Below are 17970 nucleotides of genomic sequence, written 5' to 3' on the forward strand. Positions count from 1 at the left end.
CTAAATGGGGACGGAAGAGTGGGGGAGAGGATAATCAACCACAGTTTTTCAAGATTATAGCTGATTATGTAAAAACACTAGCATGAAAAATCATCTGGAGACTTATCTTCCTTTCTCACAATACCATTGCATTCACATTTACTGAACACGAAAGTAGATCTACAACCTAATTTGTCTAGATTCTAGCATAGTTTAGAACCCAAAATACCAAACATACAAGTTATGTTTGTATTTTGGATTTTTAGTCCTGTCCATCGTACTTATATGACTAGATATGACCATAAGTATAAAGTCTATGGGGAGTGTTTTCATAAGATGCTCCAAGATAGTACTCCCCCTAAGCCCTTCAGATTTTTAAAAATTTAAGAAACAAAATACCCTAACCTGGTACCACTCTGGAATCCTGTCATGAGAAAGTAAGGCTTTCCAGCGTCCCCAAAGGGTTGGGGCTGCCTTCAGATGCTTTCTTCGCTCTGGCTTCCCGCCCTCTCCCGGCTCCCCACTGGGGGGAGGAGGGCCCCCTCCCAGCCAATCAACGTTCAATAGGGCCCTCCAGACGCGCGTCTTTCAAAGGCACCTAGAAACCAATGGGCGGTTAAAGGCCGAGCCCAGGCACTCGGGGGCGGAGGAAAAAACAGGGAGAGGGTCTGATTGGCTCCTAGAAGACGCCGCGCTCCACCTCCCAGAAGGATCTACCAATGAGCTGAGCGAAGGGGCGGGCTCGGCGCGGGGCTCTAGCTGGGACACTGGTGCTGCTGGAGAGAGGCGGCAGCAGGTCAGGACGCGGGGCTGCCAGCGATGAAGCCGGTGAGTCGGGCCGAGGCTTGGACGAGCGATGCCACAGGGACGGAAGCGGCTCCGAGGCCAGTTCTCGGGCCTGGGGACAGCCCAGGCCTGATCGCGGCCTGACTCGCCCTGTAACCGTCCTGGGTCGGGGAGGTGGCGCTTCCCTGGATGGGGGAGAGCGATGACTGAGAAGGAACAGGGTCGGTGGCGGACGTGGGGACGACAGACATTCGCTGTGCACCTGTTGTGCTCCGGCTGGGTACTGCCGCCTGCGGAGTCTCCTAAGCCTCACGACAGCCCTGCCAGAGAGGGCTGAATCCGGTTTTACGGAAGAAACTGAGGCACGGAGAGCTAAGAGGTCTCAGTGTTATCAGTCTGCCTCATACCCAGCCCCAAAGGATGTCCAGGGATGCCCCGCGCGCCCCTGGTGAGCATTCCTCACCGCAGACGGGGAAAACTCGAGGAAAGACCTTTGCCAACCCCCGTTTGTGGGCGCGTCACCATCCCCCGGGGCCAACTGGCACTGCGTGCCTTTCTGGGGTTCAGAATCTCTGGACCTGGGGGAGAAGAAACGTCTGACTCTGTTAGGATTTGTTAACCTGGCTGGAAGAGCCTAGTGAAGGAGCCACACTCTGAAAATCTTGAATCGTCAAAACTGCTTTAAAGGGAAAGGAAAAACAGACGCAAGGAGCTGAGGTCCCACCTGACTCAATCACCTGTCAACCAGGGGTGACAACCTATGGAATATTAAAGGACCTTCATTTGAGTTGATAATAATAATAACGCAAAGAGATCCAAAGCAACTCACATCCATAGCCTAAATGGCTCTGCAATGTGATCTTGTCGTAACAAACAAGACCGTTCTAGAGTATAGCTTCAGAGCTAGAAAGCACATTAGCTGGTTACCCTTGCTAATCCCCTTGTTTCCTTGTGGAGGGGCGTCAGCTGTCCTTCACTCCTGGCCTCCTTTCCCCCTTGTTCCCTGAAGGGACGGAGCAAGAGATCTGATCCCCCAGACTGGGAGGAGCTGAACAAAATAGCGGAACCCTTTCTTCTCTCTGCAGTGTGTTGTTCACTGCTGCCCATGACTGGGTAGGTAAGTCCAATTCTGGAGAGAAGAGTTGACGGGCCCACTTGACTTTTATAAATTTTTTTTTTTTTTTAAGATTTTGTTTATTTATTTGACAGAGATCACAAGTAGGCAGAGAGTCAGGCAGAGAGAGAGAGGAGGAGGAAGCAGGCTCCCTGCAGAGTAGAAAGCCCGATGTGGGGCTCGATCCCAGGACCCTGGGATCATGACCTGAGCCGAAGGCGGAGGCTTAACCCACTGAGCCACCCAGGCGCCCCCCCCACTTGACTTTTAAAGCCACATTCTCCCTTTGACACTCAGTAATAAAACTAACATTGATCTCCATTTGCCTCTCCACTGTTTTATCTCTCCAGTGGCTCCAACTTGGAAATAATAAGAAAGGTGTGTTTTTTTTTTAAATTGATCCTATTAAACAACTGACTCTTATGTAGAAATTATGCCTACAGGATTGAGTTCCAACTCCTTAGATCCTTACACAAAGTCCATCTCGATCTCTCTAGTCCAGTAACTCACAAAGTTGAGGGTATGATATTCTACCTGTCCACCCCCCATTAACCAAACTACTAGGCCATATTGGGGTTGTTTTTGGAGAGATGGGGGTAGTTAAAACTACTTATCTGGCTTCATCACCTCGGCTCTGATGTCACAGTTCCTGAAAACAAGTTCTTTCTCCTTTTGCCTTTATTGCCTTAACTTCTTCCTTATCTGCCTAAAAACTTCCTGCTTGTCCTTCAAAACCCAGCTAATTTATCTCCTCTGAAGTTTTCTCTGCCTCTCTAAGCAGTCACTCAGTTGGTTAAGCATCTGTCTTTGGCTCAGGTCATGATCTCAGGGTCCTGGGATGGAGCCCCACATCAGGCTCCTTGCTCAGCGGGGAATCTGCTTCTCCCTCTCCGTCTGCCTGCCGCTCCTCCTGCTTGTGTTTGTGCTCTCTCTTTCCCTCCTCCCCATCAAATGAAAAAAAAAATCTTTAAAAATAAATAAAATGCATAGTTTATGCTTCCATTTTAGCACTTATAACTTTATTTTCTAATCTATGCACACATCTCTCCAACTGTACTGAAGTTTTTTATTTTATGGATCTTTGCATCTCCAGACCTTGGCAAACGAAGGTGTTTAAGAAGTGTTTGTGAGGGGCGCCTGGGTGGCTCAGAGGGTTAAAGCCTCTGCCTTTGGCTCGGGTCATGATCCCGGGGTCCTGGGATCGAGCCCCACGTCCGGCTCTTTCCTTGGTGGGGAGCCTGCTTCCTCCTCTCTCTCTCTGCCTGCCTCTCTGCCTACTTGTGATCTCTCTCTGTCCAATAAACAAATAAAATCTTAAAAACAAAACAAAAAAAAAAGAAGTATTTGTGAATTAACAAATAGGTCTCCTCACTTTATAGTTGTAGAAAACGGAAACCCAGAATAAACTGAGGTTGCTTGTCCGAGATTATACAGTAAGTGGCAGAGCCAAAACCAGGATCCTGGTTTTTCCCAGTCCAACTCTCTTTCCACTACAGAACACTATAATTATTAATAGGATGGTAAACTCAGTAATTTAGTATTTATATCGCTGATCATTCTGATATTTCAAGTTGAATAAATTGCAAATATGCATTCAGTGTGTGTTTAAGCAAGGATCAGCTTATACATACGTATTCTTCTTTACAGTTATTTAACATAACTGATTTCTTTTGAAGCCTAGTTCATTGCAAACAAGCGAGTTTGACTCATCAGACGAAGAGCCTATTGAAGATGAACAGACTCCAATTCAGATATCATGGTATGTTCTGATCAATGATCATTTCTGATCAATGATGAGCTAAATTATTTGATTATTTAATTATTTGATTATTTGATCATAGTCCGTGTAGATAGTGTAGTCCACATTTTGAAAATATTTAGTGATTCTCTTCTGAGGATTGGGTAATTCTGATCTTTAAGGGATCCTCTAACTCCATGATTTATTTACTGTCTATGATAGAAGAAGACTTTTCTTTTGGATGGGGGATGGGCAGAGGAGGAAGTCAATTCTTCATGCATTCAGAAAACCATAGTAGAAACAAGTAAGGACTTGAGACGGGATCAGCAAATCTGCAATTTAGTACCCAAACCTACTTATTCTTTTATGACAAAAGAACAATATACCGAACATAGGATGAGATATTTAATTGTTTATCATTTAGTCAAATCCTAGAACTACTTGCCACAATAATGCATCTATTAGCAGACCCTGACTAAAGATAAATGCCATGTTACCATAGATACAATAGCAAAAACAAATGTTTCTATATAGAATCAACTTCCAAATCTTGGCAGTGACTTATTACACCAGAATCTCTACAACAATCAATGCTTTCTCTCATCCCTGTAAATGTAATAATCTCTCTAAGAAAACACCATTTCCAACTATAGGAAGAGAAAAAGAGTGTGTTACCTCCAAAGGTCCTTTTGTTCTGTCATCAAATAGCAATTATCTTTCATTTCCCCTTACACTACCCCCTTTAAAACCCAAAAACTCATCTAATTTTCAGAGTTACATGGTATTTATACAATGCCCCCTGTTTTCTTCTAAATTCATCTTCTGTCTTATAGACCAAGCTAGCCTTTATCTGCTCTCTCCCTGAGTACTGCAAACTGGGAATATGATTTCTTGAAATTATTTTATTTGAACCAAAATCCATTGCAACAAGGAATGACCTGCAATTTTTATCATATGAAATTATATCTGTTTAAGGAAGTCCTACAAAGAAATCTTTAAATAGTAATGGAGAATGAATGCTGGGGATGAAATCATCAGAAGGTCATTTTCTAGACAATTCCCCAAGATTACTAATGCAAAATATCTCAGATAACATACCACAGGGTAACTTAAATATGTTTTATACTATTATATTTGCATACGCATTTTTGTTTTGTGACTGCAGTAAAACTTTAAAACACCCTTCTTCCATGCCAAGCACGCATTTCTTGAACTGAGTTTCCACTTACAACTTTTTAAAAACTGAAGTAAACTCAAAGTTTTATTCTTTTCAGGCTACCCCTGTCACGAGTGAATTGTTCTCAGTTTCTTGGTTTATGTGCTCTTCCAGGTAGGTAACACTACGGTTGGCTTCTGTTGATACTTAAGATAACCTGTTAATCAGCTAATACATCACTGTACTGAGCAAGAAGAGAATTTCCTAGATCATCAGCCTGGAGAACTCACTTTAGGATGCCCTCATGTGGGCTCTAGCTAAAAGAACAGAAATCACTCTTCAACCCTTCCAGACCCATTCACAGTTCTGCATTTCTGATTACCTATCTTTAAAAAAAACTTTAGCATTGGGGTACAAGGTGAGGCTGAGGGCAACAGGTAGGTACTTGTTACAGAAAGTACACAGAAAAAAGACTCTATGGAATAGGAGCTCCTTCACCTGGGGTCTATGAATCCCTTCAATTATATTCCTAGGAATATAAGAAATTGAAATCCACACTCAAAATGAAATTGAAACATATAAATGATCATAGAGGTATGACCTTGTAAAGTAACTGTGTATGTGTTTAAATATATTGTTATATGTGACCAAAAACTGACTTTTTCACTTGCCTTATTATTGCTTATAGGTTGTAAATTTAAAAATGTTAGAAGAAATATCGAAAAAGACACAGGTAGGTATAACATGAAACAACCATATTGTTTTTTCCTTAATAACACTGAAAATCTCTTTGTCAAAAAGAACAAATGCTAGTCTCTGTTCAGTATATGAAATATGTTTGTTATTTCATAATTTCAAACTGTAGACTTATTCTGACACAAAGAGATATTTGCAAAGGGCACAGAGAACTAACTCCTCATTTACTAAATACAGCATCGCTTTTCACTGATCATTGTAGTTACACATAGAAATTGCATTTGAGTTTAAAATGTATAAGTTAGAGGGAAGAAAGTATGTAAATAGAAAACTGCCATTTCACTGCCCAGATCTTTTAACATATTGTCCTTTACAGACATGCTTGTGATGTAGAAATTAAGCCTGAGCCAAGAACCCAGAGGTAGTACTGAAATTGTCCATCCTGGGTAGGAAATTTAGAGAGCTAGCATCTGGGTAGGAAAGATGGAATAGGGTCTGATCTTCCCGGGTTCAAGGATGTTCACCCCACAAATATCCTGATAGCCCACCCCAATTTGGAATTTACATATTCCATAGAACTAAAAAACTTGGATTTTCAAAACATTTTATCCTGGTTGGCCTGGAATATCTCAAGGCTAATAGTCCTACCAATGTCCCCATAATATACCAAAATAAATATAAATAAACACACACACACACACACACACACACACACACATCTTGATTCTGACCGGTATAAATTTTTTAAATATTAAAGTTTTTTCCTGGGTATTTTGGGATATCAATTTATTAATTTGCTTTCTCTAATTTATTCCTTACCTACCAAAAAAGACTTACAGAGGCTAAAAGATTAGTTGACTCTTGAATTGCTTGTAAAGATTCTATGAGCTAGATATACCTGCCATGGTAGGGAGTTTTTATTTGGAGAACATTTAGGTTATAGGCAAACTATAATGAAAATCACTGGCTCAAGAACCAGTCTTGCACATTTTGGAAAGCCCTATTCATTTAGTATCTTCTATAAATGGGGTTTCCAATATTTTACCAAACCTTTTGTTTTCCAGTGAGATCTTAAATGGAATCCAAAGTATAAAAGATGATAGTCTGGTGGGAGAGACCTAGACTCTCCCTGCATCAACCCCTATGGTTCCCTCCTCAGAGTCCTTTCTAGGAAAGTTTGAAAACCACTGTGTAATAGAAATTATCCATTGTGTGCAAGAGTCAAAGAGAAAATCACCTACTCTTAAAAATGGTTAAGTATGCAGACTTCAGTTTTAATTCTTTTAGAAGTATGAAAACATAATAGTATTAACTAAAGCAGCACTGTCCGGAGTCACAGATAGAAGCCACATGTGTAACTTTACATTTTCTAGCTGCCATATTAAAAAAGTAAAAACAGATGAAATTAACTTGATATATTTTATTTAGCCTAACAGAACCTAAATAGTTTCATTTTAATGGTTTTAAGCCTAAAACAAATTATTAATGAGATACAGATTTTTTTGTACTTGATCTTTGAGATCAGATATGTATTTTATACTTAGGATGCATCTCAATTTAGACTAGCCACATTTCAAGTACAAATCTGGAGGTTCATGATAAAAGACGCTTCGTTAAATTAGTCCCTGGATTTAGCAGGGAGAGAGAGGAGGCTGAGATCAGCCAGAATTAGTTATTCATTTTGAACATAAGACTCTAGAGTGAATATTGCCGTGAGAATGTTTTAGTGTATAGAATGACCTATAGTACTATTGCTTGGTTCATATTCATTATAGTGAAATTAGCTAAGTCACCTAATTCTAGCATAGTTAACGTTTTATTTCCTAGAGACCTAGTCCATAAAATGAAATGCATGGTGGCAAGACACAGTACAAATATAAAAGAGAACATGAGCTCAGGCAGCCTGGGCATTCAGGAGATTTTACATACAATGCTTAGGGTAAAACAAAACAGCAGAGGGAGGAAAATAGCAAACATGGATTTTGGGAGAAGAAAATGGGAAAGAAATATGCTTTTGTTTTTTCACAAGAGGTTATTTTGAAATAGCAGATTGTTTTTAAATTCATTTTTAAAGCCATATGGAAAAAAATATTTTTTTCAAGAACAGCAATATACTTGACTCATCTTAAAATTCAGTTTAAAACATTTTGAATTAGTAAGTCATTATAATATTATAAATATCATATAATTATTATAATATGATAATATAATCACTATATTATAATGCGATTATCCTATTATAATATAATATAATTATGATTATTATATTATAGTATGATTTTATTATTAAGGTGATTAATTTTAATCACCTTTTGGTCCAGGTGTTTCCAATTCCTGTTCTGTGCTTAGTGACTTGATTTTTACCCTTCTTTGAAGACAGATCAATATTGTTTTAGATTATTAATAAGTGTTTCAAATTTTTAGATTATCATTTGTTATTTACTTTAGTTTGGCTTAAGAAATTTAACACCACATCCTCTGTCTTGACTGTATTTAAATTTGTAATATTTTGTACATGTGTATCCGTATCTTGGTTTATTGGCAGAAGAACTAAAGAGCTATGGTATACAAGACATATTTGTTTTCTGCACCAGAGGAGAACTGTCAAAATACAGAGTCCCAAACCTCTTGGACCTCTACCATCAGTATGGATTTATCACTCATCATCATCCAATTCCAGATGGAGGGACTCCTGACATAGCCAGCTGCTGTGAAATAATGGAGGAGCTTGCAATCTGCCTTAAAAATAACCGAAAAACCTTAATACAGTACGTTATTCTTTTCTCCATAAATAACATGAGAAATGCCCCAGTCAGAAAGATTTTTCTAGTTATTGCATCCTTATTCACTTACTACCTACCTTACAGTTTGGTGAAAGGATCAAAAGGAGATAAAGCATGGCAGGTACTTGCATAATGTCTGCTACAGGGCAAGCACTCAGATATTTGCCATCAGTCCTTTTGAAGGGTAAGGACAATAGATGAGTAGATTTGGAAATTTTCAGAACAGATTTACAGGCTTTTTATTCTTTCTTTTTGCCTTAGAGCATTACTTATAATTTTGGGTCCCTTTTCCTTCCAAAAAAGATGGGGCATCATTCTTATGATACCCTTACTCACTCACTGGTCAGCCTTTCAGTGGCTTAGTTGCTTCTAACTACCAAAAAAAAAAAAAAGAAGAAGTCAGCATGGGGGGGCCACTGAGTGGCTCATGTAGTTAAGAATCTGCCTTCATCTCAGGTCATGATCCCAGGGTCCTGGGATCGAGCCCTGCATCAGGCTCCCTGCTCAGTGGGGACCTCTGACCTTCCCTTCCACTTGCTTTCTCTCTCTCTCAAATGAATAAATAAAAAATCTTGAGGGGAAAAAAGGTCAGTTTTTTAAAATTAGCAAAGAAATCATAAGCGATGAGCAATCTTAATAATATGACTGTAAAATTGTATTTGATGATATCAATTTGCCACCAGACCAAAAGAGGTACTCTCATTGTTTGTCGATGGCTATGCACAAGCTGCTGGTATGGAAATTTAAAACGAAATAAAATGAGCTAAGGGGGGAAAAAGGAGGCGAGAGGAGAAAAGTAGCTTGGAGAAAGGAAAAAGGGAGTGCCAATCAGCAGTAGACAGTAGCAGTACAAAGATTAGAAGTGAGGCTGTGGATAATGCAGTAGATGCTCTGCCTGCAGTGAGACACACAGCAGAGGTTCTGTGATTTTTGTACTTTTTGTATCCTAATAAATTGCTTAATCCTTCCTGGAACAAGGTAGAGTATTAAATAATTTGATACCTCAAAAGCCCTAAAAAAAAAAAAAAGCTCTGAACTAGAAAGTATGCAGACTATACCAAATAACCAGGTAGTCTCATGGCACCAAGGGAAAGGGCGAGCCCAGCCATTTTCTCCATAGACCTAGAGCTGGGGGGCCCTGTGCCCACAGTTCCCATTACAAAGGTGAACAAAGTAGTGCACGGGGCTTTGGGGACACACACTGTGGCTGAAATGAACTCTAATGTACAGAGAACTGGACACCATCCTACATTCTACAATTTCCAGCCTTTCTCTAGAGGAAAGCGTAATCTACAATTATAAGCAATTACTAACTGCTTTACTAATATTAAAAGCAAAATTTTAGAATAAAGTTGTCTATACTAAATTATCTAATAAGTCTAAGTAAAATAGCATTAGATAATTATATGTGGCTTGCAAAAAAATATTTTTCAATTTGGGGACCCATTTTTCAAATCAGTTCTGAGATTTTTTTTTAATTTTAATTTTAATTTTTTAAGATTTTATTTATTTATTTGACAGAGAGAGACAGAAAGAGAAGGAATACAAGCAGGGGTAATGGGAGAAGGAGAAGCAGGCTCCCCACTGAGCTAGGAGTCTGATGTGGGGCTTGATCCCAGGACACTGGGACCATGACCTGAGCCAAAGGCAGACACTTAATGACTGAGCCACCCAGGTGCTCCTCTTTTTTTTTTCTTTTTTTTTTTAATACATCCTTGAAAACAGCCTCTACTGAAAAGTTTCTAGAGATCAAACTAGCTCAGATTAGTGAAATTTAATGAATTTTACTTGAATGGGTTCTAGCACACCAAATGCTGTCTGATGTTTGAACAGAATACAAACAGGATGGAAAGATGGTTACATAGGTTGAATGCTTCTGGCTCCCATAAAATAAAGCATCTGTTGACTAGAAATTTTCATCATCTTAGAGCTTTTGAAGGTGTTCTACAGTGACTAATTTTCTATCCATTCTGCCATCTTTGAGTGCTTCCATTGCTAGATGGCTCTACAGTTTATCCCTCAGAAACTGGGTCTGGTAAAATTTTTTTCTACCATTTTGTTGACTGCTGGTGCTATCCCATTGATTCTCCCTGTGCATTTTTGTTCCTTTATAAAATCAGCAAAACTGCTTGCCTACTGTACTATGCTGTTTCCTAGCACTGTTGTAACAAAGTACTACAAAGTGGGTAGCTTAGGACAACAGAAATTTTCTCTCCCCCAGTTCTGAAGGTAGAAGTCCAAAATCAAGGTGTCAACAGGACCATATGCCCTCTGAGACTCTGGTAGAATCCTTCCTTGCCTCTTCCTAGCTTCTGGTGGTGGCCGTCACTCTTTAGCATTCCTTGGTTCACAGCTGCATCACTCCAATCTCTGCCTCTGTCATCACAGGCTTCTCTCTGTGTTGCTGTGTCTTCCTGGGGCATTTCCTCTTATAAGGATACCAGTCAGGGACCTGGGAGGCTCAGTCAGTTAAGCATCTGCCTTCAGCTCAGGTCATGATCCTGGGGTCCTGGGATCGAATCCTGCATTGGGCTCCCTACTCAGCAGAGAGTCTGCTTTTCCCTATATTCCTCCCCACTGCCTGTGCTCTCTCTCTCTCTCTCACAAATAAATAAATAAATCTTTAAAAAAAAAAAAAAAAAGGACACCAGTCATATTGCATTAGGGTCTACCCCTATGATCTCATCTTAACTTAATTACATCTGCAAAGACACGATTTCTAGACAAGGTCACTTTCACAGTACCGGGCATGAGGACTTCAACACACCTTTATGGGGCTACAATTCAACCCATAACACCCACAGTGTACCATACATTATGAATACAAAACAGGCACTGTGAGGTCCACTCCCCGCCCTCAAGGAGCCCATGCTAACAGCACAACCACGTAGGTGCAGTAAGACTCACACAAGATATACGCAAGGCGGCACAAAGGGCAGTGAGAGCTTTCATGGGGCACAAACGCAGTTCAGAAAAGGACATTTGAGCTAGATTTTGAAGGATGAGCAGGAATCAGAGGAGGAAAGATAAAGGTATGAGGAAGTATTCACCTTGCAGAGAAACAATGAAGTGCCCGTCTCTACCTTCCTATGGTAGATCCTCATCTCTGAAACGGGCCTCTATCCGGGACACTTCGTAGAAAGCAAACTTGTGACTACTCTAGGAGCCAGTATCTGCTTGGTCTGTGGCTTACATCCTCTCCTGGCTTCATCTACGGTACCGCACGCTCATTCATGGTCCTGAGAGGTTGTCGGCACTACTTTAGGTTCAATACACCCTCTTAAAAAGTTAGGAATTGTAGGGCGCCTGGGTGGCTCAGTGGGTTAAAGCCTTTGCCTTCAGCTCAGGTCATGATCCCAGGGTCCTGGGATCAAGCCCCACATCGGGCTCTCTGCTCGGCGGGGAGCCTGCTTCCTCCAATCTCTCTCTCTGCCTACTTGTGATTTCTGTCAAATAGATAAATAAAAATCTTTAAAAAAAAAAAAAGTTAGGAATTGTGTAACACATTTTTTAAGCATCTTCAAAAGTAATTGGGATGAATGGTTTTGTTGCTTGGAGGTTTAATCATGATTTTTTTCTGGAAAATCCAGTTCTGCAGTACTGCTGATTTCTTCACAGGGCTAGACTAGAGCACCTAACATGCATTGACTTTTTACTCTGTGCCAAGCTCTGTTGCAAGCCCTTCACAAATTTAGTTACCTCATTCAGTCCTAACTATGATGCGGGTACTGTGGCTGTCACCATTTTTTAGGTGATACGGATGAGGCCCAGAGAGGTTAAATCACTTGCTTAGGTTCACGCATGTCAAAATGACAGATTCACCGTTCAGCCCCAGACAGTGGGGCTCTAGAACCCAGCCTCCAAACCTCTGTTACACGCCACCTCTGTACTCTTTTTAGGCAATGAAGAGTCATCACATGGACTTGTTCCATAACCATGGTTTTGTTTAGACAGAGGAAAACAAACTGGCAGTTGGTCAAAATAGTCTGATTTCTATTTAGTAACATATTCCACTTCCCGGATGTGGATCCTGGTGTTTAAGAGGTCAATGAAAAGGCCCTGCCTGCATTGACCACTAGAGGTGTTCAGAATACCTCCCAACAAATAAATAAGTACACCCTGCTCTTGGTTAATTAAAAAATTCTTATTGGGGCACCTGGGTGGCTCAGTGGGTTAAACCTCTGCCTTCAGATCAGGTCATGATCTCAGGGTCCTGGGACTGAATCCCGCATCGGGCTCTCTGCTCAGCAGGGAACCTGCCTCCCACCCACCCGCCTTTCTCTCTCTGCCTGCCTCTCTGCCTACTTGTGATCTCTCTCGGTCAAATAAACAAATAAAATTTAAAAAAAAAAAACTTATTAACCTCTGTGTGCTAGGTGCTGTGCTAGTAGGCACTATTAGAAAGAGAGGGCAGAAAGAGCAGGTCTTCAGTTCTAATTGGTGGAGTAGAAGGAGAACACAATATTCAAAACTGTGCTTCCCTTTCAGCTGTTATGGAGGACTTGGGAGATCTTGTCTCGGTAAGAAATGTGTTTTCATTATTCAGTATTTTTCTTTATCCTCAAAGTAGGCAAAGTATCAGTTTCTGGGCCATATGCTCACTTTGTATTAAAATGAGACCAAAAAAATATAAATCTGCTAAGACTTAAGGAATTATTTAAGGTCCTTAATTTGATCTTCTCTAGAAAGCTAGAGTGCGAATGGGAAGTATTTTCAACACTGTTTTGAAGGATTCTGCAAAACATAATATACACCTTATAGTGTATATAGTATATATATAGTGTATATAGTGCAGTCTTAGCACCTGCATTCTTGTGTTTTTTGTTTTCCAATGTTTTCCCTATGCAGGTGTTATGATACTGACAGCAAATTCTAAATAATATCCATCGTAAGTATGAAAACCAAAGTGAATTACTTCATGCACTTACCGTTCACTTTTTTAAAAATGTATTAGGAAGAAAAATAGTTAACAAAGTGGCATACTGGAGTAATGGTTAATCCTTTTAATGTTGGACAGTATCAAAATTAAAAACTTCTATGCTTCTAAGGAAATTATCAAAATAAAAAGAGAATTCACAGAATGGGAAAAAATATTTACAAATCATATATCTGATAAGGGGCTTACCTAGAATATAAAAAGAACTCTTACATCTCAATAATAAAAAGACAACCCAATTTAAAAAATGGGCAAAGGATCTGAATAGATATTTCTCCAAACCAAATATACAAATGACCATTAAGGACATGAAAAGATGTCTAACATCATGAGTCATCACGGAAATGCAAATCAAAACCACAAAGCGGTACCACTCAATACCATTATCCAAATAATGGAAAAAATCCACTGGGATGTGGAGAAATTGGAACTTCCATACACTGCGGGAGAGAATGTGAAATGGTGCAGCTGCTTTGGACAACGGTCTGGCAGTACTTCCTCAAACAGTTAAACACAGAGTCACCATGTGCCCCGGCAAGTCCTGCCCAAAACAAGTGGAAGCTTGTCTACACAAAAACTTGTCCGAGAACATTTATAGCAGCATTATTCACAAGAGCCAACAAATGGAGCCAGCCTAAATGCCCATCAACTGACAATGGATAAACAGAATGTCCATCCATACAATGGGATATTACTCATCCATAAAAAGGAATGAAGTAGTGACACGTCACAATAGGTTTGCATCTTGAAAACGTTATCCTAAGAAGCCAGTCACACAAGCACACATATGATTGCATTTATATAAAATATCTAGATTAGGTAAATCCATAGAAAGCAGATTAATGGTTGCTTAGGGCAGGGTGACGGGGGCAGGGGGATGATGACAAGAGGGGACAGGGTTTCTTTTTGAGGGGATGAAAAGGTTCTAAAATGGACTGTGGTGATGGCTGCACCCATCTGTGAATACACCAAAATCCACTGAATGGTGCACTTTAAATGAATGAATTCTATGGTATATTAAATAGAGCTCAATAAAGAATGAAGCCAGTTTAAACTTCAACTCAACCACAGTCATTTAAAATCATAATTTAACTGTCAAAAATACATGCTAGAAGTCTTTTCATCCATTTTGCACAATGACACTAAACTCCATCTTCTGCACCAGCAGAAGTCTAATTAAATATGCAACGCTCTACCTTATCATTAATTATTTAATAATATACTATTTTCCTAACGTGTTCCATTAGTGGCCGCTTGTCTCCTCCTCTACCTGTCTGACACAGTTTCACCACAGCAAGCCATCGACAGCCTGAGAGACCTGCGAGGGTCTGGAGCAATACAGACGATCAAGGTAAGGAGGCTGTGTGTTCCTGGTTTAAGGAAGGTGATAGACACAGTGGAGTCCCGTCATCAAGAGGGCAATGAAAACCCAAAGCATTCTGTTAGTCGTATATCACCTGCTCAAAACTTACATTTAAATATAACCTGAATGTCTGAAGAAGTTCACCGTGTTTCTAACAAGCTGATGAAAAATATGACCTTTCCAGTTTACTCTTGCAGGATCTGCCACTGTTCAGTTTTTGCCCATTCAGTCTCAGAATGAATCCTCTTATTTGGAAAAATTGGGAAATTTTTAATTTAATATTTATTTAACTTTTCCAAATGAAAGTATTCCTATAAACTTGGTAGTTTCTTGGCCAGAAAGATCTAGTGAAGATCCTCTCCTATCACCAAAACAGTTAACAAAGGCTAATGAATGACTATAATACAAAAAAAACCCCACAAAGCTATGCTAATTATCCTTTGCTGTGGATAACTAAAATGACAACTTCGCATTTACTTTCCCCTTAACACTTAAAAATCTCTACGGTAGCAGTGCCCCAAGGATATTATTTTGTATTAATGTTCCTGAAAGATCCTGCAGATTTCACTTTATTTCTAGATTTGTAAAGCCAATTTGCCTTCCTTTCCCAAGTACACTGTCTCAGCATTAGAACTAAATCAGAAGATCAGGCACAAGAGTCCTGGCCTTCAGGGGCTTCCTGGGCTTGAGTCCATCTTCCCAGGGTCAGGGGTCTATGGAAGGGCCATGAATGTGAATTATTACAGTAACTGACAAATTCACCAAGCAGTCTGATTCTCGGGGCTTAACTCAGGTCATTCAAAACAATCCACACAGGATCCACTTCACTGTACAGGTTCTGAAAACAGAATTCCCCTTCTTATCTCTTAAAATCCAGGGATCCTTCAAATTCAAGAAGTTTTCAGGTCTCCCTCTGAAACAAAACCAAATGCTCAAACATATCCGACTGTGTGTTTTACATCTTTAATTTTGGAGCAAATTGAGCCCACATTATATGGGCTGTCTGCTGATCACCTCAGCACTCTCTAGCAGACAGGCTTTCCCATTTCTGTGCTGATAAGAGCTGTAGGAGGCAATTTCAACTTCCCGATAACTATGAAAAATGAGATTATCGGCAGAATAAGAATATCCTCCGGGAAACTATTAAAACTCCAAATAAATTATTTAAAGTTTTATTTCACTTATCTGTTAAGATTCGTGTTTTTAATAGACTTACTATGAACATTGTTCCAAATGGATTGTATCATCACAAGAAGCAGCAATCTAGGGCTTCCGTAAATTAAGAAATAGATTTTCTTGAAATATACCATTGTTAATTGCTATAGAAAGTACCCTCTCCTCCCTACTGATACCCCAGAGGAAAATACATTAGCAAAAAGAATGCCTTCACATATTATTTTTAATTTTAATTTGCTGCTGCCAGTAAAAGGATTTTACAGATTTATAAAACATTCATGTGTATTGCATGTTACCTTCTGATTTTTTTTTTTTTTTAGAATTTGGTACTCTACACATTCAGAGAAACCTCTCTAGTAACAAACTATAGAAATGATCCCTGAAAGTATAGTCTTTACCTTCTGATTTTTAAAGCAAGTTTCTTCACACTATATGCAGCTTTATTAAAAGGGGAAACTTCTCATAAGGCAAACACTTCCTTATCCAAAAGGATGTAGAACTGTACTTAGTAATTATTTTTTGATTCCTGATTCCTACTAGTATTGTGACTACTCTGCTAACTAGATTTCTACAATATATTTCAATTATCTTTACTTTTTTCAGCAATATAATTATCTTCATGAGTTTCGGGACAAACTAGCTGCACATCTATCATCAAGAGATTCATTATCAAGATCTGTATCTAGATAAAAAAGAATTTCAAATAACATATATATGACCATGTCTGAAATTTAAGAGCTATTTAACATAATTTGTATGGAAATGAAACTTACCAGTGTCACCAACCCGAATGTAAATGTTTATGTGCAGATAATCCTAAAGTTTTTATTGACAAATCCTGATTGTGTCTCTCATCTCTTATAAATCAAAAAATTGCTATACAATTTTCCTTTTTAGAAATGAACTGGCTTCTCTGGAATATTTTACTTGGAAGTAATGCTGAAACAAGCATATGGAAAAATATTTGACTGCCTACTTTTATTATTTACCACACTTTTACCTCCTTTTACTATGTGTAACTACCGGTGGAACATGACATGGTAATAAGCATAAAAATTGGTTTGAATACCCAAGCTAAAATCAAATAACTTTCACCCTCTATTCCTCCCACATTTCCTCCCATGGTTTTTTCTACTTCATAGACACAAAGTGTGACCGATCCTATGATTCATCTGGTCACCTCCCACCCAACGCTGGATCATCCCCAACAGGTGTTTGTTTAGCCAGCATTTGCTAGAACATTTTCAGATAAGAGGAATTCACTGGGTCAGATAACTGCTCTGTTCCTAGAGCATTCTTTTTTTTTTTTTTTTTTAACCCTAGGAACTACATGCAATGAATTTAATCCCTCTTTCACATTTATGTAAGAAAGCACTTATTGGGGCGCCTGGGTGGCTCAGTGGGTTAAAGCCTCTGCCTTTGGCTTGGGTCATGATCCCAGGGTCCTGGGATTGAGCCCCACATCAGGCTCTCTGCTAGGCGGGGAGCCTGCTTCCCTTCCTCTCTCTCTGCCTACTTGTGATCTCTCTCTCTCTCTCTCTCTGTCAAATAAATAAACAAAATCTTTAAAAAAAATAAAATAAAAATTAAAAAAAAAAAAAAAGAAAGAAAGCACTTATCCACAGATTAACAGTCTCCAATTCTCTCACTCCTTCACCTCACCCCATGCTACGGAATGTCTTTTTGTCTTCAACTGTAATGTTGAGCAGTCAGCACTGTAAACAACATGTTTCAGCCGGCATCGGTGGCTTCAGTGCCACACACAGCAGTCCCTTGGCTGCTGGCGATCACAAAGGTGAACCAAGGGTCACAGGCACTTCCACACAAGATTAAGTAAATGTCACCACATCAAAACTTTGTTTTTGAATAACCATGTAATTGCCAAAAGTTCTCTTTTGTCTCACAGTCTTCTTGCTGCTGATGAACTACTTTAACTTCACTGGGGAAAACTTTAAAACAATTACTGGTGCTGTTTGGGATCTTCAGACCAGAGAACCAGTATGTTCCATAATATAAAATCAGTATTTTAATACTTTCATATATACATTACTTCAGGAATTTGAGATTTTATAAGAATATGAAGGAAGATGGGAGAACCACATAGCCCACCAGTATCTGAATATTTAAACTAGGGGTTTCTTATCTAAGATAATAAATGCCAAAAGTTACAGCAGAAAATTTTTTTAAATAAGTACAGCCTGCAATAACAGACCTCCCTCACAGTTTCAGTACCAAATACAATT

At 39.4% G+C, this 17970-nt stretch overlaps 1 protein-coding gene across 2 annotated transcripts; it reads left to right on the plus strand.

Annotated features, from left to right (window-relative positions):
* The first annotated feature begins 757 nt into the window (after window positions 1-757).
* Window positions 758-16565, plus strand: LOC111162499 (cyclin dependent kinase inhibitor 3). 2 transcript variants are annotated; one of them, XM_022526957.1, is made up of 8 exons: window positions 758-807; window positions 3556-3638; window positions 4892-4947; window positions 5462-5506; window positions 8015-8237; window positions 12741-12772; window positions 14436-14539; window positions 16331-16565. In XM_022526957.1, the coding sequence occupies exons 1-8, from the start codon at window positions 799-801 to the stop codon at window positions 16415-16417; spliced, it is 639 nt and encodes a 212-aa protein (XP_022382665.1). In that variant the 5' UTR covers window positions 758-798; the 3' UTR covers window positions 16418-16565. The 2 variants fall into 2 exon arrangements, with proteins under 2 accessions (XP_022382665.1, XP_022382675.1); XM_022526967.1 differs by lacking the exon at window positions 4892-4947 and having other exon boundaries at window positions 799-807; window positions 3556-3574; window positions 16331-16526.
* The last annotated feature ends 1405 nt before the right edge of the window (window positions 16566-17970 follow it).

The sequence above is a fragment of the Enhydra lutris genome, unplaced genomic scaffold, assembly GCF_002288905.1.
Source record: "Enhydra lutris kenyoni isolate GAN:26980312 unplaced genomic scaffold, ASM228890v2 scaffoldscaffold4, whole genome shotgun sequence".
NCBI lineage: Eukaryota > Metazoa > Chordata > Mammalia > Carnivora > Mustelidae > Enhydra > Enhydra lutris.